This window comes from Delphinapterus leucas, chromosome 18, assembly GCF_059928025.1.
Source record: "Delphinapterus leucas isolate spDelLeu-1000000601 "Yukka" chromosome 18, BTC_Dleu_Yukka2, whole genome shotgun sequence".
Taxonomy (NCBI): domain Eukaryota; kingdom Metazoa; phylum Chordata; class Mammalia; order Artiodactyla; family Monodontidae; genus Delphinapterus; species Delphinapterus leucas.
The window spans coordinates 74,958,675-74,985,776 of record NC_143146.1 but is presented as its reverse complement, the minus strand read 5'-3'; the positions used below and the strand labels follow the sequence as shown (position 1 = coordinate 74,985,776).

Below are 27,102 nucleotides of genomic sequence, written 5' to 3'. Positions count from 1 at the left end.
CTTTATTAAATTGACTTCTCTATAATTTATTTGAAACATAGGTACATATTATGCGGTTTCCAAAAAAGGGTATCAGGTGGTCCCTTCCCTGTAATTAACTTGCTGCTTAGTGTTGAATTATATTTGAAGATACATTTTCCCTTGAAGTTGCAGGACATTTTATGTAACTGAAAGAGTTAGAAGGAAGCACAGCATTTTAACTTTCTGCCAGCTGTTCCGCAGTAGTGAAAGCAGACTGATAACAGGGCCAAGAAAAGCCTTAGCTCTGCCTGGAGAAAAGCACTGCCATATTTGGCCTTCATGAAGTTGCATATTGCTTTGCATATGTACACATAAAGTTTCTTTGGTGACTTCCTGTGTTTGATTTTAATTTTTGAGTAAATGTGGTTTTTTTAAAGGTGGATTTATGTTATATTGGCATATTGTCTATTTAAAAGAAACCACTACTGTCTACTGAAAAAAAACACTATTTTGTTTCCACAGAAACCTGCTAATATTTTAGTTATGGGTGAAGGTCCTGAGCGAGGAAGAGTAAAAATTGGTATGTTATATCTTTGATAAGTCACAGTGTAGCACTCTTTTAAAACTTTTGCAGGCAGCTTTATCACTTCTAATTTTTGCTGTAATAATATGCATTTATTCATATAGTTCCATGTGATCGAAGCCATTTCTAAAGAGTATACATTAAAAGTGAAAAATGTTTCACACTCTTGAAAGGTGTCAGACAATCTTTAGAGACTGAAGTGTTCTAATTATAAAATAAGCCATGCAAGTTTCTTAGAAATTTTGCTCTCATTAAAAATAGCCTATAGAGGTGAGTGGCTTCTATCCATGTTAGAAGCCAGCCTCACCTTTAGTCACAAGGGCATACAGTGTACTAGTAATTATACCATCGGTTCTGTTTACCTGAGCCACATTAGGTCAGAACATATGCCTCTGTTAGCCTCATCTAGATTAGGAATTACAAACTAAGGATACCACTGAGGCTGAGTAGGTTCTAATGAGCCTTTGCCTGAAGGGAAAAAATTAACAAGCGTTCTCTACCTCGGCATGTTTTCTAATAGCTCTGTTTTCTTATATATCAATGCAAAATTTTACCCATTCCTGGTCTGATAACCTATAAGGATAGAACTAGATTTATTTTTCCTAACTGGTTATTTTTTCATTGTCATTTCAGAGTTGTGTTTGTCACATTTATTCAGTTTGTTTTGTGTGTGGATAGAAGAAATGTAGTAACTAAATTATATTAATTTAAAAGCAGCAAGCAGGCTTATGGGAGTATATAACAAAGTAAATAGGAATTTCTGATTGTAAGATTTAATATGAATTAGAATTATCAGCTGATTTGTACCACTTCACCAACAAAGAAAAACCCAGATATTCTTAACCCTTCTTCCCTACCCTCCCCTATAAATTCCCCAAATCTCATTTTCTACTTCTAATTAGACTCTTGAAATACTCTTGATATAAATTTTGCAAGTGTTTTAGTAGTGCGAACATTTGACGCACCTCGAAATGCTCCTAGTCATTGACTTGCTTTGAGAACCAGGCCCTGTCAGTGCTTACCATAGTATCAAACGCCTGTTAAGTCCTTACATGTGCTTTTAAAGGATTTCATCCAATCCACCTTGGTGGTATCAAAGTCAAATGTAAGTTCAAAGCATGCAAAATCTAAAAGACCCAGCCAAACAGTATTTACAGATGTGTTCTTTACTGTAAGATTTAGGGGAATTTTATATGTTAAAAGTAATCTAGTTTGGAATTATACTTCTCTGTAACATGTATGATGTTGGCAGGTTTGGGGGCCACTAACGGCTTAAAGTATTCACATTTAAGAAGAAATATTAGTTCTTCTGTAAACCAGTATTTAGTAATCTGACTCATGGTTTTAATTCTTTGCCAAATTTCTGTGGGTTTTTTTTTAACCTCTGTAATTAAGTAGATTAGACTGGGGCCTACTTCGTTAAAAATATATATTAGGAGAGCAAAATTAAACAAATGGTGGATGAATCTTGAAATTTTCGAATAGGTGGTATGAATAGTGATTGTTCATTCAGCGTGTGTTTGGCAAAAGCAATGTGTAATGACACTGTACTTGATGCTCAAAGGGGGAGAGAGATGAAAAAGAGACAGTTTTTGCCTATGAGAAGGTGGCAGTTTATTAGGAAAAATGTCCATGCCCGAATTACCACGCTATATATTAAACCGTGTGAAATGCCGTGAACTGTATCTCATTACAGCTCCAGCTCCGAGATACGAGTTTATGACATTTGTCAAATCACTTAATTTCTTCTAACCTCAGTTTCCTCATTTGAAAAAGGAGGTGATTGAATTATATGATCTTTAAAGTCTTTTCCAGCTTAAAGAACAAGCATGATTCTTTAAAGAAAAAACTCCACCCAGATAAATGGGGGAAATAGTGGCATTATGATACTGTACAGTCAGCTTCTGATCATACCAGTGAACATGCTTATTGGTGCAAATAATGGAAAGCCTCACCCTAACCGATCTAGTTTCTTGGTGCTCGTGACCAATGAAAAGAATGGGAATGCAGCTTCACAGCCCCGTCCCAATGGTGGTAAGGCAGATGGAAAGAAGCTGCCCGGAGGGTAGGGTCACCCTTGACCTCTGGCAGCAGAGTGTGCCTGTAACCCAGTGGAGGAGCGAGTGACAACAGTTGGCAATGAATGAAGATCTCAAACTTGTTTTATATTTAGACTTCTGAAAGGGGTGAGATGTTGTGTTGGTTTTGTTAGTTTTCTCCCCCCGGAATTCACATTTTTCATATCTTAATAATAATAGTAAAATTAGAGTAATCAATGAAATTTGTAAAAATCTGTGTCCTTAGCATTGCCGTTATTTCTTTACAGCTGATATGGGCTTTGCCCGATTATTTAATTCACCTTTGAAGCCTTTAGCAGATTTGGATCCAGTAGTCGTAACATTCTGGTACCGAGCCCCAGAATTACTTCTTGGAGCAAGACATTATACCAAAGCTATTGGTGAGTAGAACTAATTAAAATTCCATGACTTTTTAAAAGTGGCTTTGTTGTTGTAAAGTATACATATTTCTGTATATTTTTAAATCAAGTAATATAGAAAATTATAAAAGTAAGAGCAAAAGCTAACATAAAATTCTACTCTCTAGAAATACCATCATTAGCATTAGGGGTGTACCATTCCAGACATCCCTTTCTGATAGATAAATAGATGCTAAAAAAGTTTTTAAATACATGGGACTGTACTATGAATTCTAAGTAAAAAGTACTTTAATTTTACTTGAAAAGAGAAATAAATACAGTAAAATTTCTTAATCGTTGAACTTCAGACAAATGTTTTTTTCACCAAAAGAAATACTAGCTTCTAAAACATCCCCTTAAAATTAAGGAAAAAAGATTATGAAAATAAGTAGGCGTTTAGAACATCTTAGTTCACTTTTCAATTTTTGATAGTATTGATTATCTCCCTATTTTGAAGAATTAGGAAATTAGTGCTCTTCTACTTCTTCCCCCACCAACCTCTCACTTTATAGTACCGTTGTCATCATTATTATTATTACCACTTTGTTGATGTTTACAGCATTTATTTTCTGTTTGCAAACCATAATGCCCACTGTTGTTTATACTTAGGCTACATATTGTAATGGATTTGATGTTCAGCTACCACAATCCTTTTATCACAACTTTTCCATTAATGACATCTTTATTCTGCTTCATTTTATTTGGTAGAATGTTATCATCATGTAGTTTTATGTGTTTTGCCTTTCTTTTTTCCTTTTTTGTGTGCCTTTATTGCTTACTTAACTTGTTCTGTGTTCTCCAGGATGGTGTTAAACCCATTTTTATTTTTTTTGGATAACTCCCCCCACAAGTCTTCTGTATTTTGCTCTATTCTGGATTGGTTTTCATCCCAGTTTTTCCTTTTTTTATTCCTCTGGGTGGGATCTGTTTCTTTCTGGATTTCATTATTTCATCCCTTACTTTGATACAGCATATTCTTAAGTAACCTATCTTAGAGGTAAATTTTCTAGTTCTTGTATTTCTGAAAAAAATGCCTTCATGATACTTTCCAGTTTGGTAGGGATTAAAATTATAGGTACAAAATGATTTTCCCTCAGAATTTGGTGATGCTCATCCATTGTCTTCTAGCATCAGTGTTACTAATGGAAAGTCTCACATTGATCTTGTTCTCATTCAGTGGTGAATTACCTGGGGTTTTGTCCTTTCTGAAAACAAATAGGACTTCTCACCCTTGTATTTCACAGTGGTGTGCTGGCCACTTGGTAGGCACATTCAGTTCGAAGTTTATGTTCCATGTCTGTGGGAAATCCTCTTGAGCTAGTCTTGATTGGCTCCTCTGTGTTTTTATTTCTCTTTCCTAAACTGAGTATAGGCAGATGTTGGATTTCTTGGATTGATCCTTTATACCACTTTTCTTCTCATGCTTTTCTGCCTTTGTCTTTTTTATTTCTAAGAACCCCTTCTTATTCTCTGATTATTTTTTTTAACATATTGTATTGCTTTATGGAAAAAAAAAGCTTCTTAAATACACTGTGAGTGATAAAGATGCTTTTGAATTGTTTGTAATTTGCTATATTTCTGGAATAATTATCTGTGTTTTCTTTGTAGTTGCTTTTTTTTACTGATATGTCTTGTTCTCTCCCTTTCATGTGGCTGGTGTTCTTGAACTGTTTGTTGACCCTTGATGTCTCTTTGCATTTGAGAATCAGGTTACAAAAAACTGCTTGGGAACTTAGTGTACATGGATCAGAGGGCTCATAGATTGGCAGGCTTTACTTCAGGGTGATCCAGCAGAGAACTACCATTAACTGGGGAATCCTAAATGCCAGTATGCACAAGTCTTTGCACTGAGGACGTTCAGATTCTTTAAGGGAAGAATCTCCAACTTTTGGCCCAAGCTTTGTGTACCTGGTAGCCCCAGGGCAGTAGTGGGTGGGCAGGGATCAAGTGTTCAAAATACAGACTTTGTAGCTGATTCTCCAAGCACAGAATCTCCCCAGAGCAGTGCGGGGCAAGTCTGCTTCCCACTCAGCAGTAATACTGCGGGCTGGGGCCTTCTCTGAACTGTTTGCAGAAATGTTTTTATTTGTATCTCTGCTAGATCAAGTCTGCATATGTCCAGTCTCTTTTCATCCATATCTTAGTCAAAATACTCCCTCTTCAGAGAGAACTTCCTTGGTCACACCATCAGCCTTACCCATCACACTTCCGTCTTCCTGTCTGAAATCCCCTACATGGGTAAGCCTTGACCAGCTGTTCACCACTGGAGGCCATTGCCTGCATGGTGAGAACTGAGTACTCTGCTGAGTGAGTGAATGGGTCTTGTCCCTGATTGTCTCCTCTGGTTCTCTCTATTACTGTGGATTTGGACCTTTATTTCTTTGCTGTCATTTCAATATATACTCAAGAAGAGGAAAGGAAAAATACCTGTAATCATTCCCCCATATTAATCTTGAATCCAGCATGTCTTTTTTCACAAAATCTTTTATGTTCACTAATCTTTATACCTGCTTTGAGATCACATTTTATTGTATAGAAAAATAAAGGTAGATTAAGTTAGTCAGGTATAAGACTTTTCTGTACTATACCGTTGCAACTTTTCTAAAAATCTAAAATTATTCCAAAATAAAATATTTATTTTTTTAAAAGCCAATTAGGAGGAAAAATAAAAGTTATTGAAGCTAGCCCTGTTTTTGAATGTATATTACTACCTAAGCACACATTTGGTTATCTTTTTTACAAAGGTATTCTAAATGGTTAAGCATGAAAACTAATATGATACATAGGTATTTTTTCCACCTAGAAAATGAATATTTAAAAGCAGTGTTACTTTTGGTAAGACATATTAAGAGGCTATACAAATAAGGAAATAATTACCTAATTTCAGCTGCTGTTAACAGAAAACTCAACACTGAATTGATTTAAATTGAGTAAAAAATAAACTATAACATAGGTTTGTGACTCTGGCTCATCATTTATTACTTTTTTCTTAAGAAATCTATATTTTATTGTGAGCATTGAGAATTGTATAAGCTGTTATTCACCAGGACAGTCTGCAGTCTAGCAGTTTTAGGTCAGGGCTGTTTGTCACAAAGCTAGACTACCAGCTGTTAGACAGATTCCTTTGTTCAAATGGCTTTATAATTTAGCAAAGAGAAGGGCTTCCTCCTTCTCATCAGTATCAAAATTTATTGGATAACCATTAGACTTTTTAAAACTTAAGAGAAACCAAAATGAACGCAAATTATGTCGTTTACCCTTAAGGGTTCTCCATCCAGTTGAGACAACAGTATGACTGTGTGCATAAACTATGTTGTCATCTTTGAACAACAGAAGTAACCAAGACTAACGCTCTGACTTGTAGCGTTAGCTCTGCCACTCGGGGAGGGGGACGGTGTTTAGGCAGGGTGTTTAGTCCTTTATGGCCTCATTTTTTGAAGATGAGAATTTAGCCTAAATCATCTCTTAGATCCCCTTCAACTCTGAAAGTTCTGTGACGTTGGATAGAAACCACTGCCTTCTGAGGTAGCGGGAGCACAGAGGGAACTGACTTGAGGGCAGATGACTTGAGACCAAGGTCAGTCCCAGTCCCTCCTCATATGCCTGGCCTGGCCCAGAGCAATACTGGAAAATGCTTTCTTCTATCAAAATGTTTGCTCAAAAAAGTGATAATGTAGATATCTTACAAATTGCTTTTTTGTTTGAGAGAGAGACAGATATCATATATAAGCCATTTTTAATATAAATTTTAAAAAACAGAATCCAGGAGTAGAAAATGAAACTTCTTCCTTGCTTCCAGTCTCTCTCACACGGTTCGTTCGTCCAGCTCCACAGGTGGGTAGCCTGAGCGTGCAGTAAAGCACTCAGCACATCCCCACCACCACCCTGAAGGCACTTGCCTAGCGTTTTGACTTCCCTGTCTGGTAGTTGTAGTAGGCTCAGCAGATAGAAGAACCTTTGTGGTTGAATTTACCTATTATTTGCTGGATATACGTTCATTTTAATGGTCTCATTTAGAAGGGTTAAATCTGCCAGTGGAGTTTGGTGGGTTATGTTAGACTGAAGGTGCTAAGAAGAAGCAAGAGAGCATAGGGGAAATCTGAGCACATCAGCCAGCATGTTCCCACCCTCGTGGCGAATAGATCTTAGTGCTGTGCTCATTCACTCCATTGTATGGAACTGCAGGCTGAGTCATTAAACCCAAGAGAGAAAATGATAGCTTGGTCAACCCTGTGCTCCTGGGGACAAAGTTTAATTCAGTTTTGACCGTTGGGGGTTTTGTTTGATTGACCTTGTGGAGAAGGCTGAAAGAGGGGTATCAATCTTTAATTAATAGTCAACTAGGGCAGTCTTAAAAGTTTTACTAAAGTCTGAACTTCAATGAAACCGGGAGGATGTGAGTTTACTCTTTCGTTGAGATAGAGGCTAACTGTTAGTACACTTGTTGATGAAAACAAATTTAACACATCTTTCCGCCCCCCATTTGGTTCTGTGTAGCCCCCAGTTGCGGTCCACTTTGCCTGGTTAGCTCAGTAGCTACACATGAACATCACATACTTTGAGAGATAGATGGGATTTGTATGTTTTTAATTTGGAAGGTCTTTCTAGAAGGAGTTTGACAGGTAGGTGAGCAGGAAGGGACTTTTCCCTTGGCACAGTCTGAAAAAATAGGCAAGATAGGAGAGACTTGTTTACAAAGATTTAGAAATTTATCCGAAGTAATAGCCTGATCAGCTAACTCAAATTCGTGATTAATGTCTGGATTTGAAGAAGGGAAGGATGGTGAAATTGATAGAAGGTGAAAGATAATAGAAAAGATAGGAAGAGAGGTTATTTAGGGTAAAGTTAAGCAAGGTTCAGTAAAGTAATTATGGAAATCCTACTTTCCTGACTTTTCTTTTTAAAGCAACATAGGATAGCTAAACTATTTACTTACCTCTCATCTTCCTTTACATGTTTTATTTTTTTGTTCGAGTTTTCATAACGAGGCTGAGTTGTTACAGTGTCTCTTGGGTGCTATGAGTAGCGTTTTACAGATGCAGACTGACCCCCCGGCCCTCTTGGTGACCCCACTCAGCTTGCCTATCTTCCCTTGGATTGAGATGATCAAAGGTTAGCTTCCTATGGGATAACCATGTATAAAGAATAATCACAAAATAATTAATTTTCCCGCTTACTCTCTGGTAGTAAAACGAAAATAGCTTGGCTTTTATTTCTTGATGAGACTTTTCCATATGGTAGTGTTGGCCAGACTTGGTTCTCTGATGGGGGAGAAAACTGATGGGCAGACAGTGTCATTTTTAAAATCACCTGCTGTGGTCTCGTTGGTCATCTTAAAGTAAATAGATGTTTACCTTGTTACTTTGAAATGTAAGTGTGATAATTTTACATTAAATTAACTATCTATATTCCAGTTGTAGATTTTAGGAATTTTCAGTTATTTATAAATTAACATTTTCCCCACTTTCTATTTAAGTGACCATTATTAACATACCTGAATAATCGGCCTTAATAAAATAGTGATGTTGCTTTGTCCTTCTATAGCTGTGTTTACCACAGGTATTGGTTAGGTCGGTGAGAAACCACTTACTGAGTGGCTGCTGTGTGCACAGCATTGTGCTGAGTGTAGGGAAGTTACCGTGGTCGATTTAGGGATTTGTTGAGTAGAAATGGAGGCTTTCAGCTTCAGATTCCAGGTTGGCATGTATATCTTTCCACTGCCAGTAGTTCTCTTAGTAAGAATTAAATGTGAATGAAAGTTAGCCTGTATCTTAAAGTGAGTGAAGGAAATTTGTTGTATAAAGAGGAATCCATTTGCCTGGCTTTTAAATAATTCTTATGAATTTGTCACCTCTGTGCCTATTTAAAGGTAGTATTTTGCCCCATATTTTCTTGTCTTTATAAAACACTTAAACTTGCAAAGTCTGACTCTGCTATAGCATGGAGAAACACTTGAACAAAAAGCTCTTCCAGTATAAATACTGTTTCATTAGAATATTTGAGGCTAGGCATTGTCTTTTTCTTGTTGCAACAGTACCTTGCTAACTAGTGCTAACATGGCAGGATAATTGTTAAGCTTCACAAATTAATAAGTACATAAACTAGATAGGAATAAAAATATTTTTTACCTCAAAAAATGGTGCTGATTGTTTTTTGCACAATTGTGCAATTGTGCACAAAATTTGCACAATTTTGCACAAGTATGCACAATTTCACAGGCTGTTTGGGTTTTCTGTTTGTTTATTTTTTTGTTTCGCTTTATTTGTTTATGGTTCCCATGTTCCATCTGCAGCTTTGTATGTATTTCACAGATAAGGTAATGTTTGAAGCACTTAAACTCACCAAAATTGTTAGGTAATAAATTCGATTAAACTTGGACTGAGACCACTGGGTGGGATGGAGGTTTAACAGGGAATGAAACACTGGGGTGGGTGGGGTGGGAATATGTATGTACAGACAATATTCCTTGATATTTATAATTGCTAGGAATTAATATGGCTTATTAGGGGAGAAAAAGAACTAAAAAACACTCCCTGCCAACATAAAAATGCATTTTCTTTTGGAAAGAACCACTTTATTTTCCTCCTTTCTTTTTTCCTTTCCTTTTTTTTCTTTTCTTTTCCTTTTTTTTCTTTCTTTTTGTTTTAAAGATATTTGGGCTATAGGGTGTATATTTGCAGAACTACTAACGTCAGAACCAATATTTCACTGTCGACAAGAGGACATCAAAACTAGTAATCCTTATCACCATGACCAGCTGGACAGAATATTCAATGTAATGGGATTTCCTGCAGGTACACATTATGTTTTTGTTTTTGTTTTTAAATCACTGTTGTTTGAACTTCGATAATCTTTATTGGAAAGGTGTATATTTTTAGCTGATGAAAGCTACTCTTACTCAGTTCTCTGTGTTGATGACTTGCATTAATCAAAGACCCATAGAAATAGCAAAATTTGTAGAGTTCACATATTAGCATAAAATATTTAGGGGTTTCTTGAATTTGCAGGGTGTATTTTTGTTTCATTTTGGTTTGGGGTTTTGTTTTGTTTCATATTTAAAATGATTGCAATATCTGTATTTAAAAGGTGCCTTTAGTTCTCACCATTGGAGATGAAATAAAATTCAGTAGTATATATTTTTGTCTGGCAGTATATATAATAATGTCATTACTTGGTATTTGATTACAAATTTTGAACAGTATTTCTGTTTAGGGCACTGTGCAGTACATTGTATTGAATAATAGCGTTTTTTGCTATATAACTCTTGTCAGTAAGAACATTCTTTGAAGTTAGAACAGTCAGGATGTGAGTGAAGGGCTCACATTGCACAGTGACCATGCCTGCACTGATTGCAGCAGGGAGGGAGTTGTTGGGTGTCCCGTCACAGGTTTTAGATCTCTAGCTGCATCCCTGTCCCTTGTGCCACAAGACAGCCGTTCATCACCCACCAGAAACTCTGCCCAGAGGTCCAGAATAAAGAAAATTTGTTTAAAACCCCTACATAGTTCTGGCTAGTCAAGTACTTATTAGAAGTTATTTCTTATTATGAATTTTTCTTAGGTCCGTAACTCAAAACTAATACAGAAATATCTGGGAGTTATAATTCCACATCCCTTGTAAGTGTTAATTATCAGTAAATGCAGAATAACTACCTTTCTCCAAAATTGACTGACATTTCTACAAAGATTGCTTTGTTGTGATGGGAATTTCATTTATTCACTAAATATTTATTTATTGAGCACCTGCCATGTTTCAGGCACTGTGTTAAATATGAAATATTGTTCATATAACAGACATGACTCTTGCCCTCTTGGAGTTGACATTGAACTGCTCTAAGGAGAATGTTGAGAGAATGGGAGTAGTTCGAGTAATGGGGAGAATGGCCTTTTCTTCCCACCTCTGAATGTACCCATCATTTCAGAGGCCCCAGGGGAAAGAGCATGGCTTACAGGGGTGGAGTTGGGGGGCAGCCTCCATTGGTGATGGTTCTAAAATGGTTCTTAGTATGTGGTTCCACAGTTAGGGTAGGCTTAGCTTATAAGGAACCTAAAAGGCAGGCAGCAAAATTTAGACTTGTGCTAAAGAATGAGACTCTGTGATAAGTTCTTGAGAACTAGTGACACGGCTTATGTTCAATCTTAGATTAGTATGGCAGGGGTATGTAAAAATCAATTTAAGAAAGGTAACTCAAGTCAGGAAACCAGCTGCTTACCTGTAGCGGTACTCCAGGTATAAAGTGATTTGGATGGAGAAGAAAGAATAAAGATATAATTTTTGACAGGAAGCATGTAATTGAGGAAAGAATAAAAGATTATCTCAGGATTTCTAGCTTGAGAAATTGACAAAAACAGAGAAATTGAACAAGGAAGTAGTTAAGGAGAAAATGCCATTTAGGAATTTAAAGCATGTGTTTAGTTTACAATATGTGATATCTGGAGGTTAGGTAGCAAATATTTTTATAAGTCAGTTGAAAGAAAAGCAAACCTCTGAAGGTCATTTAAAAGCTGAAGTGCTGTGAAGCTACCTGGTAGAGTGCGGGCACCTGTAGGCTCGCAGTGAAGTGCCCTGAGGGTGACAGCAAGCTTCTAAAAAAGCGTGTGGTGTCTGAGTAGCTCTAATGCCAGCAAGACTGATCTAGGCTTTTCCCACCTAATGTATCCAGTAGCTGGAAACTAGCCAGGGCACCAGCTGACTTGTTAATATGCTAGTTGCATCCTATTCTGTTCCATTTCAAAGAGCTGCTACTGCTTACCTTGATGACCACAGAAACCAGTGTATTTAATGAGGGGAAAGTGAGGAGGGCCATAGGAAAAGAGGCACAGCTTAAAGCTACTGAGGGGGGAAGATAGTACACTTATTGTTGAGGAGATTGGGTGCTGATTTAACCAAGAAATTTGGTGGGACAAAAGTGGTTTTACGAATAGAAATAGAACTATTAAATAACAAATATTTGTTAATAACTTGTTCCTCTGTTGTTACAGAAATTGAGGTAACTTATAGTAAAACATGTAGAAAGTAGGCATTCAAAAAATAAAGTTAAAAAGAGATAGATTGAACTCAGTACAAGGTATGGGGAATTGCATTTACATGTTTAAGATGTTTACTATAGCTGACCATTTATTTGAAGTCTGTGCTTTCATGGAAGTTAAAAAGTATAGGACAGGTAATGAAAAGTGAAGTAACCTTTATTAAAATTCTTGAGAATAGGAACCTAGACAATATAAAATTATATCAATGTATTTCACAGATAAAGATTGGGAAGATATAAAAAAGATGCCTGAACATTCAACATTAATGAAAGATTTCAGAAGAAATACGTAAGTTGGAAAGAAAATAGACCTTTTATTGATTTTTGCTTTTCTAGAATTCTTAGTATAAGGTTGAATACTCAACATGGTAGAATACTCAACACAAGATCATTCTATTAAATAATTTTACTTATTTAGTCTAATAAATACTTTTGCATTATGATAGTCTTCATTTCTTAAGATGTTTGAATGGTGATAGAAAGAAGATGAATATCTTATATTAGCAGCTGATTTGGATATGAGAAAAAAAGTCAGTTCATTTCTTTCCATATTTATTACTTTCTGGAAGCTGTGCATCCATGGAAAGTATCATAGCTGAAGCAGTAAGAGACTGAAATAAACAAACCTTGCTGATAGCCACCTGCCTACCCACCCAGGTTGGTTGTAAATTTAAGTACGTTTTAATGGAGAAGAAGGAATATTTCATTTATTCTCAACGTAAGATCAGGGGGATTGGGAGAGGGATTTTATAGACCTGTGACAGATTTTTTTAAATTTGTATTTATTTTAAACTTACTAGTAAGGCTGAGTTAAACTCTTGACCCATATGTTATTTAAGATAATTGTTGAGATAGCATTCATGTGAACAAAGCCAAACAGTGTGTATATTATTCATGAAATTATCTTGCATTTAATCCATAGTATCCATTCAGAAGTGACTAGTGTGAATACTGAATGAAATATAAAATTGATTGAATACCATTTTCAATGTATGTTCTGTGTCGGTTATCATTAAAATAATTCTGTTCGGAAAAACTTCAGCCAATGTAAAATTAACCTCATATCTAATATAGCTATTTCATAGTATTTCTCTTTCAGGTATACCAACTGCAGCCTTATCAAGTATATGGAAAAACATAAAGTTAAACCAGATAGTAAAGCATTCCACTTGGTAAGCATTAGAGAAAAGTACTAAACAGTACTAATGCATTTCTTCCTCCTGGTAAGCCCAACTGAGGCTTTTTTGAGTCAATTTCTGTGGTTACTCAGCACTTTTAGAATTCTTTAATAGTAATACTAATGCAGAGATCTCGTTGGTGCATATAGTAAAGATATCAAATACTTGTTTTTCTAAACACATTAATTAGAAAAATTAATTAGAATTTCTAATTAATTAGAAAAATTAATACTAATTTTTCTAAACATTAATTCACAGACTTAATGTTTGGTTACATTAGATTTTCTAAAGAGAGTCAGTGTACCAAGTCTGTCAAGTCATTTTAAAAATTCCATTTATTGGTTTTCATCAGTTACTTTAAAATTTCAAAGAAGAATCAAGATGAAAACAATCCCACTGTTCAGAAATAAGTTTTACAGATTACCTCTTTATAAGTTTATCTCTTATAGACTTGGCTGTTAAAGGTCCTTCAGGGACCTTTATGTGCTTTTTCTGGAAGAATATGAGAAATGTAGTATGTAGATAGTATATAATGGAAAAATGATTTGACCTAGAATCTAAATGAATCTGCGCTATCAAGGTAATTTGTGACATTATATTCAACTATTGTCATTTAAACTTGTTTACAGTAAACTTTCCATTTTTACATCATAACAATTAAAAATGTTTTCCAGTTTTATGGTTTTCAAAAAAAGTAATATAAAGGGGGAATTTGGGGAAGCGGGTTATATTTTGCTTGGCTTTAAATTCTTTTAATCCTTTATTCCCAGTATTTTTAAATGAGTTCATTAAATGGGAATTCTTTTACTTTGAAAGGATTAAGCTTTCCTTTATTACAGTACCCGGCCCCTTGGCAAATATTTCTTGTATTTCTGCTTTTTCTTCTCCTTCTCCTCTTCTGCTTCTGCATCTTCTTCAGTAATTTTTTATCATGTTGTGTATCATACATTTCATATCTAATCAGCAATTTAAAAAGCAGTGCTTAACTGACCATATTACCACACAGTGTATTATTATCCAAATCATGGCTTCTTATAATGTACTTAAAATAGTACCCAAATTGGAAGGTAAGTTAGATCCTTCAAAGTTATGGCCTTATTTATTCTAACAAAATAATGATAATAGTGGTAGAACAAAAGTCACAATTTAGGGGAATTATCTTACGTCCCCCCAATTCACTGCTACTCAGTCTAGTCTGAGGAGACTCTCGCTACCACCACCACCAAAAAGTGTAGAGAGATAGGCTTCCTTTACAGCTTACTTGCTTGTTTTTACTAGGGTGACCTATCTTGGGTGGCTCCATCTGAAAGCTCTAATACAATTCCATTAAAACTGTTGAGTATTTTAAGTAGCAAATGCATGCTTTTCCTTTCAATCTCAAAATAAATTGTGCTTCCACTGAAATATCAGCTCATTAAAATTAAAGTCTCAGCATCCCAGGATTTCATCTGCATTTAAAAATATTTTCTGTCCGTTTGTTCTCTGATTGTGTCATCTCCCACTGTCTCCACATGTCTGCTAGTTGCTTGGTTTTCAGAGTATGGTCATAGGTTAGCGGCACCAGAGACATCTGGGAGTTGTTAGGAAGTGCTCCAGGGATGACTCTGGTGTACTCTAAAGCCTGGAAAACACTGCATTAGATCAGAGATCTAAGCTAAGAGACTACTGTTTAGATCATCTCTTAAATCACATATTTACATCAAATACTCTAGTTCATAGAGCCTTCAGTAAATTATATTTCAGCCAAAAGATACTGAGTTTTCACATTAGTGTGACATTGCTTTATGTAATAATAGTAATAATAATGGCTAACACTTATATAGTGCTTTCTTTGTGCCCAGCACTGCTATAATTGCTTTCCACATATTAACTTGTTTAATTCTGAAAATAAACTTATGATAAAAGGTACTGTTTTTAATCTCCATTTGAGAAATGGGGTTACAAAGTGGTTAAGTAACTTGTTCAGAATCTCTCAACTAATAAATTCATAGCTACACCTCTGCACTTTACGAGCTCTGTGCCAGCCACCACATTTATTCAGACCAGCGCAGAGCTGTCAGGAGGACTCGGATGCCCGTGCTGTCTGGTAGGGCAGCTCCAGCCACGTGTGCTTGCTGGCATGACTGAGAAACTGATTTCTTAATTGGTTATTAATTAATTAATTTTTAATTTGGTTTAATTTAGTTGTAATTCATTTAGATTTAAATCTAAATAGCCACATGTGGCTGGTGTATTATTTGTGTTATAATAAGTTTTCCCCTTAACAGAAAATACAAGAATTTTAGTCTCATTTTAAATTGGATATAGCAGTTTAGGGAGAAGGTCATTGGTTTAGAGTAAGAAGACATAAGTTTAGTTACTTCTTGTAGGAGAACCAAGTGAGATAATGAGTCTTAGAATGACTAAAATGTAAATTATTACATTAAATGGAACAATTGGGAGATTTTTTTTTTGTTAGTTTGGGGGAATAAATACCCTCCAAATTCTGGTGTTATTCATCAGAAAACATGCCTCCCAAAAATGTGCCAAAGAGTATAAAACTAAGAGAAGTAATGCAGTGATGTATTTATGATTTGTGGTTTCAGCTTCAGAAGTTGCTTACCATGGACCCAATAAAGCGAATTACCTCAGAGCAGGCTATGCAGGACCCCTATTTCCTAGAAGACCCACTTCCTACATCAGAGTAAGTGATCAATTTATTAACTCACTAGCATGATAGACTTTTTTGGTGCATGCTTTATTTTAGTTGTCAGCTCCAAGTTGCCATTGCTCTTACATGGGGACCCAAGGAAATCCTTATGAGAAGTGAAGAATGAGCTCTGATGATTGAAGTGTCGTCAGGGGTTTTACAGCTGTCACTCCTTCAGACTCCCTGAGCTGGCTCACTGCTTGCAGTTACAGTATTGTGTTCCAGTTGCAGACTCCATTCCCAAGTATATTTGTGTTTCCATATTCTCATTTTAAATGCAGTTTGGAGAGTAAAATAATGACATTCCAGCTGGAATCTATCTTTTGGTTGTGGTGATAAAAAAGGAGCCTGGGATCAAAGAAGAAAGCTGAGTCCTATCAGATGATCATTGATTATTTTTATACAATGAAAAGCCCTCCCCTGGCCTGCTGTGACGTCACTGCTTAGAAGAAGAGATTCATTGTGTCACAGCGGCATGAAAGGTGCTTATATCACAAATAAGCAGGCAGAGGGTCCATCTTAAAAGATGGAAACAAAAACCACTTAAATGCAGCATTTGAAATATTGATTAGTATACCCGAAATCACTTTTCTTTTTTCTTATGATCAGCGTTTTTGCCGGTTGTCAAATCCCTTACCCCAAGCGAGAATTTTTAACAGAAGAGGAGCCTGATGACAAAGGAGACAAAGTAAGTATTAAAGTGCGCTTGGCCGCTTCTTGTTTGATTCGGTGCCACTCTGCCATCTCCTGGCTTGGACATGTTCTGTTCTCCTCCTGAGCTGAGCTTTATTTTTGTGTTTAACCACTTGAGAAGAACCAGCAGCAGCAGCAGGGCAATAACCACACGAATGGGACCGGCCACCCAGGGAATCAAGACAGCAGTCACACCCAGGGGCCCCCGCTGAAGAAAGTGAGAGTCGTCCCTCCTACCACTACCTCAGGTGGACTGATCATGACCTCAGACTATCAGGTACTTCCCGTCTGTTTCGCATTGACCTGCCTTGTCAGTATTGCATGTGGGCTTGTGACCACTGGAAAATGCGACGTCGTTAAGAAAATACCGACCTTTACATGCCTGGGAGACACGTTGACATGAAGAGTTATTGGCATTGAAAGCACTTGGTGGTACAGTAGAGGGGGCTTAGCCAGACTTAACATGATCAGATGTAAATTACGCCATTCATTAACTCTGTGACCTTGGACAAGGCTTTAGCTTCTCATCTGTAACATGAGACGGGCGAAGCCTAACCTGCCGTTGCCGTGGGAACAGCTGTGGTGAACTTCAGCACCCAGCGTACAGTGGGCGCTCAGGAAGTGATGCCTGTTGTTTCTGAAACCACAGTGATTAAGGACTCAGGCTTCCAAATCCCAGCCCCGCCACTGACTTCTGGGCAACCTTGAGTAGGTGGTTCAGATGTTCTCAGTTTCCTCATTTGTCGGATGGATGTGGATGATGGTCAGCGTGAGGCTGTGGTCAGGATTCCATGAGCGGACGTGAGCTAAGGACAGTGGCCGGCCTGACTGACAGGCATTTAGTAGATGACACCACTCACCTATTCGTTCTTATTATCGTCGTCATCATTAGAATTCCTAGTAGCGTTCACAGTGCCCAGGACACACTTCCTGAGTGCTGGTGGTGGTGCTGGTGGTGACTGTAGTCATGGGAAGAGCTTGCTGAGTACTTACCATGTGCCAGCTCTTCCACTAAGTATGGAACAGACATCATTTCCTCCAAGCGTTACAACTCTGTGAGGTCAGCATTATTGTCGTTTCAGAAAACTGAGGCTCTAGAGGTTAAGCCCCTTTCCCGTGTTCACCCCACGAGCTGGAGGTGGACTCAGGACGCAGACTCAGATCTGCTGGGGGTGGCTCCGATGCCACTTGTGGGTCCTCTCAAGTGACATGGTCAGGTCCTTTGCCGACAGACCCATTTTGAACATCGTGTACCACTTCCCTGCTGGTTCTAATCCTGTTCTCAACTGATCTGGATTTCAGTGTGGAAGCATACTGAAAACTTGACCAGTTAGAGTTATTCCCCTACTAAAAGAGAGAAAGAGGTCTTAGTAAACTAATACGGCTCCCAGAGCCTGCGGCTACACCTCAAGAACTAGACATGAACTCTTTGCTATGGTTAACGGGAGGTCCAGCCCACCAAACCCTGGGAATCATTGTCTGCCCGAGTAGTAATTGTCCTCCTGTAAGCTCGCAGACAGGCGTCTTGCGGGTTGATGTTTGCTCCACTACCTTTTCCTCCCCACCTGGAGGGAAAGAACGCACCTCTCGGCACAAGGATTGTTTGCACGCTCAGGTGGTGCGTCCTGAGCATGAAAATGGAGCAGGTGGAGCATGCTGCTGTGCTTCTGTTTGTTGAAGTTATTGTGGTGGTTTTTGTGGGTGGTTTCAAAAATAGCATTTCTGACTACAATTTCACATGTCCACTCTTTTTAAAATGTTATTTTCGCTAGGGTTGGCAGAATTTCAAATTACATGATTTATTAAACATGCTTTGAAAGAAGAAAGTATTAAATCACGGTTACTCTTTCGTAGTGTTTGTCTTGGGGAACTAACAGTATGAGAGAGAGGTGCAGGAGTGGGAGTAGCAATAGGAGAGATCAAAACTAGAGGACTCTGAACGCTGCCCCTTGCGCTGCTTGTAGAGTTGAGAATACCACTCTTCCTACATTTTAATAATTGTAACTTTACTTTTGTATATCACTTGTAGCAGAAAGTAAGATTCATTAATGTAAAGGGCATAAAAATACCTAATGCTGAAGAAACGATTCTGCGGTCCCCTTTTTTGTCACATTCATTTCTGTTCTTTAGTCATGCGTGTGTGTTGAGAGTTTTCTATTGAAGAAACAAGCATGTAGATTAGCTTTGAATTTCTTAATGTACACATCATTGAGTTCAAGAGTAAGCATCCCAGGCAAGTTAGTTATCATTTCTCAGGTAGATACAAAACAGCATAAAAGGGAGTTCCTGTTACAGAAGAAAAAATGAACTGCACAGCACAATAGTAAGACTCAGCTTAGTGTTATTTTACCAGAAATACTTCAGACCTTCATAAAGAAAAGTTGATATTAAAAGATTTGGGGGTTTTGTCATTTTAATTCTAAAGCCAATACATAGCACAAGACTTTTAAAATTCTTACTGCCGTAAAATAGAAGACATTTCAAACACACATAAGCCTTGCTGGCTCAGGATACAGCCAGCGCTTAGAACACCTGAGTCACATCTGCCCTCCCTCTCCTTTTCCAGCGTTCCAATCCACATGCTGCCTATCCCAACCCTGGACCAAGCACATCACAGCCACAGAGCAGCATGGGATACTCAACTACCTCCCAGCAGCCTCCACAGTACTCTCATCAGACACACCGGTACTGAGCTGCATCGGATACTGTCCATGCACTGTCGCTGTGCTGCAGGGCTGCCTGCGGCTCTCGGCGGGAACCTGGAATGGGCCATGAGAATGTACTGTGCAGCCACGTAGTCAAATGTCCGGTAGCCGAGTTCCACCACTTTTCACAGATTGGGGTAGTGGCTTCCAAGTTGTACCTTTTTGGAGTTAGACTTGAGAAGAAAGTGCTAGCACAGTTTGTGTTGTGGGTTTGCTACTTCCATAGTTTACTTGACATGGTTCAGACTGACCAATGCATTTTTTTCAGTGACAGTCTGTAGCAGTTGAAGCTGTGAAACGTGCTAGGGGCGAGCATTTGTCGTTGTATGTGGTGAATTCTTCCAGTGTAACAACATTATCTGATCAATAGTACACACACACACAAAAGTTTAACTGGTACTTGAAACATACAGTATATGTTAACAAAGTAACCAAGACTCAAAATGAGATTATTTCGGTACACCGTTCATTTTAGTGTCTTAACAGTGGGTTGATTCCTTTTCTACATTAATCAGTGTTTTTTGACCAAGAATACTGCTTGGAATTTTTTGAAAGTACAAGAAGCCACATAGTTTTTCCAGGAAGGTTTCAAAACTCCCAAAGATTGATTTCCAACTTATGAGTTTGTTTTTACTTTTAATCTATGACTTGACTGGTATTAAAGCTGCTATTGATAGTAATTAAATATGTTGTCATTGATATAAACCTGTTTGGTTCAGCAAACAAACTAAACTGATTGTCATAGACGGTGTTTCATTTTTCCTGTTGGTGTTGCTGACTTGTGAGCATGCTTTAAAGATGAAAAAAGCATGAATGATAACTTCCTTAAAAAGGTGCGGCATCCAATTCAGATACTTTGTCCTGATTTGAAAGCTGGTTGGTGTAGTGCTACTAAAATTTTGTTCAGTTCATTTTCTTTTTAAAAACTTGTTCGCACGTTGTTTAGGGTGCCCTTACTTCAGCAAAGGAGAAGGAGTAGGAGAGCCTTAGAATTTTTGAGGAAAAAGAAAACCTATAACATACAATGTACTGTATCAAACTATTTTACATGAATGACACAAGTATTCTGAATTTAAAGAAATTGAACATTGTTAAAAACAAGGTGTTATGTAATAAATTTATTTTTCATAAATCAAAATATGGAGTCAATTGTATTTTTATATACACAAAGGTGTTTTATTTTAAAACGTGCCTTAACAGGTGGCCTCCAAATAAATCTCTTCAGCTGTTTTCATTAATAATATCTATATCTTCTGCCTCCATAATGAACTAATGACTTATGGTTTAGATACGGATTCGTTTCTCTGTTACACTTAGTGCTATAATACAAGATGTGAAATAGACACCTTTCTAGTAGAAAGAAATCATAATGAGCCTTCCATTTCTAGAATAATGCTGAATTCTGTGATATGCTGAGCCTACTTTGACTCTTTTATCCCAAACAATTATTTTTACTCCCTCCTTCGACACAAAATACAGAAGATTAAGAAACTACCATACTCCTTTTCTTAAAAATTCAACTCATTCATATAAAGCTATTCTAAAACATGTTAAGAACTGAGGAATTCCGATAGTGAGTGGCCTGACCCTAACGGTAACGGTGGTCTTTAGGAGCTGAACCCGTGTTTCCGTGTTGAGTCTTCCTGCCCCAGTTCTGCACACGATGCCCAGATCTGGCTACAGAGTTCCCCCGCTGTGTCACTGCCGTCAGTCTTACCTGTATTTCCCTTCCGCTCTGATTGTCTTCTGCTTTCTTCTCCCTGCCTTTAATGAAGTGCTTTTAAACTTAGTGTGTATGAGAATCATCTGGAGTTTTCTGTCTTCTCGGGGTCTGGCCCCCGAGGTTGTTTTGGTAGGGTTGGGGTGGAACATGGAATCCTCGATTTCAACAGGGTCCCCAGTTGGTTCCGATGCAGTAGTTGAGGGACACGCACGAGGAACGCTCCCAGGCTGGTCTAAAGCTTGAGCAAACAGTAGCAGTTAAGTGGCTCGGAGAGAGGGCTGCTCTGTTGACAGCCATCTTCTCCTGCGTGAATTTCAAAAAGCAAAACCCACAATAACAAATTCCACTTGAAGTGTTGGAAACGTCTCGGGCACGGTCCTCAGATTTCTTTATTCCTTTATCAACCCCCATTCGCTGAGCAGCCCTGCCCAGTCTTGCTGGTGACCATCAAATTCACAAGTCCAGCCTCTTTCCTCCCTGAACTGCAGACTCATATATTTAACTGCGTCTGTGACAGACGACAGACACCCACACCTGCCGTGGTTCTCTAGCCTGCTCCCTGGCTCTGCTTCTCCACGAAGCACCTCTCATCCACACCTGACTGCTTTCTGTCCCTTCCCTGTTCCATCCCAGGCCTCTCCTCTTCACACTTGCTCCCTGGCTGCCGAGTCCCAGATTCCCAGCCCAGACCTGCCTGGCACATCTGACCCATGACTCAGATTCTCTCTAGACTGAACGTATCCAAACTTGCCTCCTGCCTCGACTGTCCAGCCTGCCGTCCTACAGACTTACCGGCCTTCCCAGTTGTCCAAGCTACAGGGAGACCTTGGTTCCATGCACGCGCACGCCCACGACCCCCCCCCCCACCCCACACCCGGCTTTTCCTTCAGTGGCTCCCAGCTGCTGTCTCCTCCCCCTTCCGCGCACCTGTCTGCTTCGTCACAGCAGCCTGGGTGGTCCTCCTGCCGTTCCTCCTCTCACCCCCATCCGTGGCAGCCAGACCCCTTACTGTGCCCAACAAGGCTCTGCGTGTCCTGCCGTGTCTTTCCCACCCCGTCACCTGCTTGCTCCAGCTCCAGCGCTGTCCTCACTGTTCCTGGAACCTGCCACGCGCTTGTGGTCTCGAGACTTCTGCACTTCCTATTCCATCTGCATCTGTCTCTCCCCAGCTTCTCAGCTTCCTCCCTCACCTCTTTCAGGTCTGCTCAGATCTTATCTTATTAGAGGTTCCCCCCTTGCACTGTGTATAAGACTGCAGTCTGTCCTCGTCTCCCCACACCAGCCAGCATCCTGCCCCCTTGGCCCGGCTTTATTTTCTACATAGCACTGACCATCACTAACGTACACTTGCCTCTTGGTTTTCCTCTCCCCGCCCCAGAAGGTAAACTCCACAAAGACAGGTTTTTGGTTTTGTTTTTAAAATGGAAATATTATTGACATACGACACTATGTAAGTTTAAAGTGTACAGTGTGTTGATTTGATACTCATGATTCCACCTATATGACGTTCTGGAAAAGGCAAAACCATGAGGTCGGAAAACAGAGCAGTGGCTGCCGGGGTGCAAGAGTGAGATAGGGATTGACTGCAAAAGGACGTGTGGGAATTTCTCTGAGTGATGCAGCTGTTCTGTGTCTTGATTTTTGCTGCACAAGTGAATGCAGAAATCCTCAGAACTGTGTAGGTGAGTCTTAGTGGCTTTAAATTCAGCCTTAATAAAAAACAAATAGAAGGAAAAAAAAAAGCCTACAAAATCTAGTGTTGGCAACTGGAATGCTCATACATTATTGGTGGGAATATAAAAAACAGCCATTTTGGGAAACAATTTGATGGTTCCTTATAAAGTTAAACGTATACTTACCATATGACCCTGCAATCACACTCTAGGGTATTTACCCAGTGGAAGTGAAAGCATGTCCACATAATAGTCTGTACATGCATGTTCAAAATACCTTTATATTATAGCCCGCAAAGGGATGTCTATTAACAGATGAATAGATAAATTGTGAGATATCCATGCAGTGAAATAAATTATTCAGCAATAAAAATGAAAGTTTGGTAGAATCTTGATTGTAGTGGTGGTTACACGTGCACATATATGCGTTTTTCAAAACTCATCAAACTGTACACTTTAAATTGGTGATTTGTATGTAAATTGCGCCTTAAACTTGATTTAAAATTTAGTATTTGTAAAGCTTTTAGCACATGCCTAGCTTTTAAGCGTGCATAAGTGTTAGCTATTATTAGTGTTTTCTCCAAACGGAAATACGATTTTTTTCTTAAGACTTATAGTATGACCTAGTTCTAGCAGGTAAGTTAAACTTGGAGTCATTTCATGACCAGACGTTTCCTAGCCTCTCATGAATCAGCTTAGAGTGTTTAAGTGAGCGAAACGGAGAGCTAGCGCATTGATAATCCCAAGGCTGGAATATTCAAAGGTCCCCCTGAATTCAGTAGTCTTCATTAAGATTTTTTTTTTTAATTCTGCAGGGGTTTGGGGCTCCTGCTTTTCTAAAGTGTTACTAAACAATTAATACAATCTTCATCTTGCGTATGAATTTGCTCATAACCTGAATGTTCTTTGAGCGAGCAAGAGAGTTGAATTCACTAGATATTTACTGAGCATTTGGTATGTGTTTGATAGTCCGTTAGGACTTGTAGCCAAACAGAACTGAAACAAACCTCAATCACCGTCCTCAAACACTCAAGGAACTACATTTACATTTAATTGAGGAGTCAGGATACACACAGGAAACACAATAGTGGACGCCATGACGGGATCAAGCACTAAGCAAAGGGCTGGAACCATGACTCTCCCGTCTTGAGAGGAAGCGGCACCGTGGGAAGGGTTTGGGGTGGGGAGGATTGGTGTGGAGCATCTGAAGAACACGGGGCTTGGGGTCAGAAGACCTAGGTCTTGGCCCTGCCGCTTACTTAATGTCAGCCTTGGTCAAGTCATTCACCTTTTCCAAGCCCCTGTCAATAATAAGAATTGTAATAGTAACAATGATGTTTTCACTGTCACAGAAATGCCAGAAGGCATTGTGTAAAGCAAACTATGCATCACGCTTCAAAGTTGCGTAATTAGCTTTATTATCTCGCCTGGACCCTAAAGTTACGGCGAATGCCTACCATGTGACAGGCACTACGTGAAGCACTTTACACATAGAATTACTCCTCACGAAAGCTTTGTGAGTTAAGTATTATTTTCCCCCATTCTGCAAATGAGAATAATGAAGTTCTGAGAGACCCTGCCCTGCTCAAACTTATTCAGCTATGTGACCAAGTCAGATTTGCTTTACCTCAGCTTCCAGGACTCAGAGAAAGGAATAAGCCTAGGAATGTCATAGAGGGTGAAGTGTGCATCTGTCCAGAGCACAGAACATGTCCTGGGCAGCAGTAGCCAGAGATGAAATAAATAAGCTTGTGGGCTGCCAGCGAGGGCTGTTTTATTTTCAAATGAAGTCATTTCTTGGTGTGCTTTCCCATTTAAATTACAAAGAATACAAATACAAAAAGAATTTGTATTTTACTAGTTACTGATAATGTCTGTTGAAAGCATACTCAACAATATAAGGGATTTTAAAACCTGACGCTGGTTCAGTAGGCCCTAAAATCTGCTTGATTAATATGCGGTAATTGCTTTTCCAGTTGAATTTCTGCACTGGCGGAAAATATGCTCTACATAGGCAAAAACAGACAACTAAAATTTTTCTCTGATGTCGTCAGAGGCTTTCACTGTGCCAAGTTACGCAGGACTCCTGTGCACGTCAGACTCCTCCGGGCCCCTTCTTCCTCCAGCTGCTATTACAGTGACTGTGTCCACATGGGCTGCAGCCATGTTTGGGCAGGTGCTTTGCCGGGGCCCACGGCAGTGGAGCTTCTCTGATGCCTCATCCGTGCAGAATGCTCGTAGGACCCACTCTGAACTCAGGATACGAGGTGCAACTGATGCCCAGGGGGTTACCCTTGACTAATGGATTAAAAGAATCAATGGCGGACTTCCCTGGTGGCGCAGTGGTTAAGAATCCGCCTGCCAATGCAGTGGACACGGGTTCGAGCCCTGGTCCGGGAAGATCCCACATGTCACGGAGCAACTAAGGCCGTGCGCCATAACTACTGAGCCTGTGCTCTAGAGCCCGTGAGGCACAACTACTGAGCCCACGTGCCACAACTACTGAAGCCTACGTGCCTAGAGCCTGTGCTCCCCAACAAGAGAAGCCACCGCAATGAGAAGCCCGCGCACTGCAACGAAGAGTAGCCCCTGCTCGCCGCAGCTAGAGAAAGCCCGCGTGCAGCAACGAAGACCCAACGCAGCCAAAAATAAATAAATTAATTTATAAAATTAAATTGAAAAATAAAATAAAGAGTTAAAAAAAATTTTTTAAAAAAGGATCAATATATAGATGCTTCCTCCTTTGATTTCCCGAAGCAGAACAGTTTGGAGAGGCATTTCGTAAGGCACTTTAGAAGGTCTTGACAGAATTGAGCACCAGTCACCCACTGTGGCAGCCAACCGAATAATGCATCCTTGAATTGGTTTTCCTTCCTTGTTCCCTCCCTCACCTCACACTACTGCTCCCTGAGATCACATTCACACGTAAATCAACTGCGCACAATGCTTTGTCTTGGCTTCTGCACTGGGGTAGCATGGAATCCAGGCTAAAAAAGTGTGTTCAAAAGATGTCAGCGGTGAGGAAGCCATTGTTGGTCAAGTAGGTCATGCTAGGATGTGCTTCGCAGTAGTATCAATTTACTAAGATTTTCCCTGTGGTAGTTTGGGATGAGCTACAGGTGGGTCATTGGATTGGATTATGAAGAAGTTGGGGCCCTTGAACAGTATGGGAACAATGTGTGTGTGTGTGTGTGTGTGTATACAAAGAAGATGTGTGTGTATGTGTATTTTTACATATATACACACACTCACCTTCTTTATCCATTCATTCATTGATGGACACTTAGGTTGTTTCCATACCTTGGCTATTGTGAACAATGCTGCAATAAACACGAGGATGCAAATATCTCTTTGAGATACTGATTTCATTTCCTTTAAATAGATACCCAGAAGTGGGAATACAACAGTAGTTGTATTTTTAATTTTTTGAGGAACCTCCATACTCTTTTCCATAGTGGCCGTACCAATTATTGGGCTGGCCAGAAAGTTCAGGTTTTTCCATAAGATAATGTAACAGAAAAACCCAAACAAACTTTTTGGCCAACCCACTACACTCCCACCAGCAGGTGCACAGGGGCTCCCTTTCTCCACACCCTCACCAACACTTGTTATCTCTTGTCTTTTTGATAATAGCCATTCTAACAGGTGTGAAGTGATATCTCACTATGGCTCTGATTTGCATTTTCCTGATGAGCAGTGATGTTGAGCACCGTTTAATATACCTGTTGGCCATTTGTATACCATCTTTAGAAAAATGTCTCAGTTCTTCTCTCCATTTTAAAGTTGGATTCTTTGGTTTTTTGCTGTTGAGTTGTGTGAGTTCTTTAAATATTTTGAATATAAAACCCTTTCCAGAGATATGATTTGCAAATATTTTCTCCTATTCTGTAGGTTGCTTTTTCATTTTATTAATGGCTTTCTTTGCTGTGCAGAAGCTTCTTAGCGTGGTGTATTGGGTTGGCCAAAATCTTATGGAGAAACCCAAATGAACTTTTTGGCCAACCTGATACTTCCACTTTTATTTTACTTTTGTTGCCTTTTCTTTTGGTTAGTGTCAAATCCAAAAAATCATTGCCACGACCAATGTCAAGGAACTTACCCTCTCTGTTTTCTTCTAGGAGTTTTATGATTTCAGGTCTTAAATTTAAGTCTTTAATCCATTTTGAGTTGATTTTTGTGCATGGTATAAGATTGGGGTCCAGTTTCATTCTTATGCTTGTGGCTGTCCAGTTTTCCTGACACCATTTACTGAGGAGACTGTCCTTTCCCCATTTATTCTATATTCTTGGCTCCCATGTGGTAAATAAGTTGACTGTATATGCACAGGTTTATTTCTGGGTTCTCTATTCTGTTCCATTGATCTATATGTCTTTTTTTCATGCCTGTACCATAT

General features: G+C 38.9%; 1 protein-coding gene across 11 annotated transcripts in view; it reads left to right on the top strand.

Moving 5' to 3' along the window:
• The window catches only part of CDK8 (cyclin dependent kinase 8), a 115,867-nt gene that overhangs the window by 78,270 nt on the left and 10,495 nt on the right, over nt 1-27,102 (top strand). For 4 of the 11 annotated variants that reach the window (XM_089899710.1, XM_089899711.1, XM_089899707.1 and 1 more), the window contains 8 exons: nt 484-541; nt 2,871-3,002; nt 9,671-9,814; nt 12,268-12,337; nt 13,148-13,220; nt 15,812-15,909; nt 16,525-16,603; nt 16,727-16,885. In XM_089899710.1, coding sequence (XP_089755836.1) covers nt 484-541; nt 2,871-3,002; nt 9,671-9,814; nt 12,268-12,337; nt 13,148-13,220; nt 15,812-15,909; nt 16,525-16,603; nt 16,727-16,885 — 813 coding nt within the window. Of the gene's footprint in view, nt 1-483; nt 542-2,870; nt 3,003-9,670; nt 9,815-12,267; nt 12,338-13,147; nt 13,221-15,811; nt 15,910-16,524; nt 16,604-16,726; nt 16,886-19,174; nt 20,452-27,102 lie in introns of those variants that run through there. The other 7 variants (XM_022574526.2, XM_022574530.3, XM_022574525.2 and 4 more) reach the window with 5 other exon arrangements.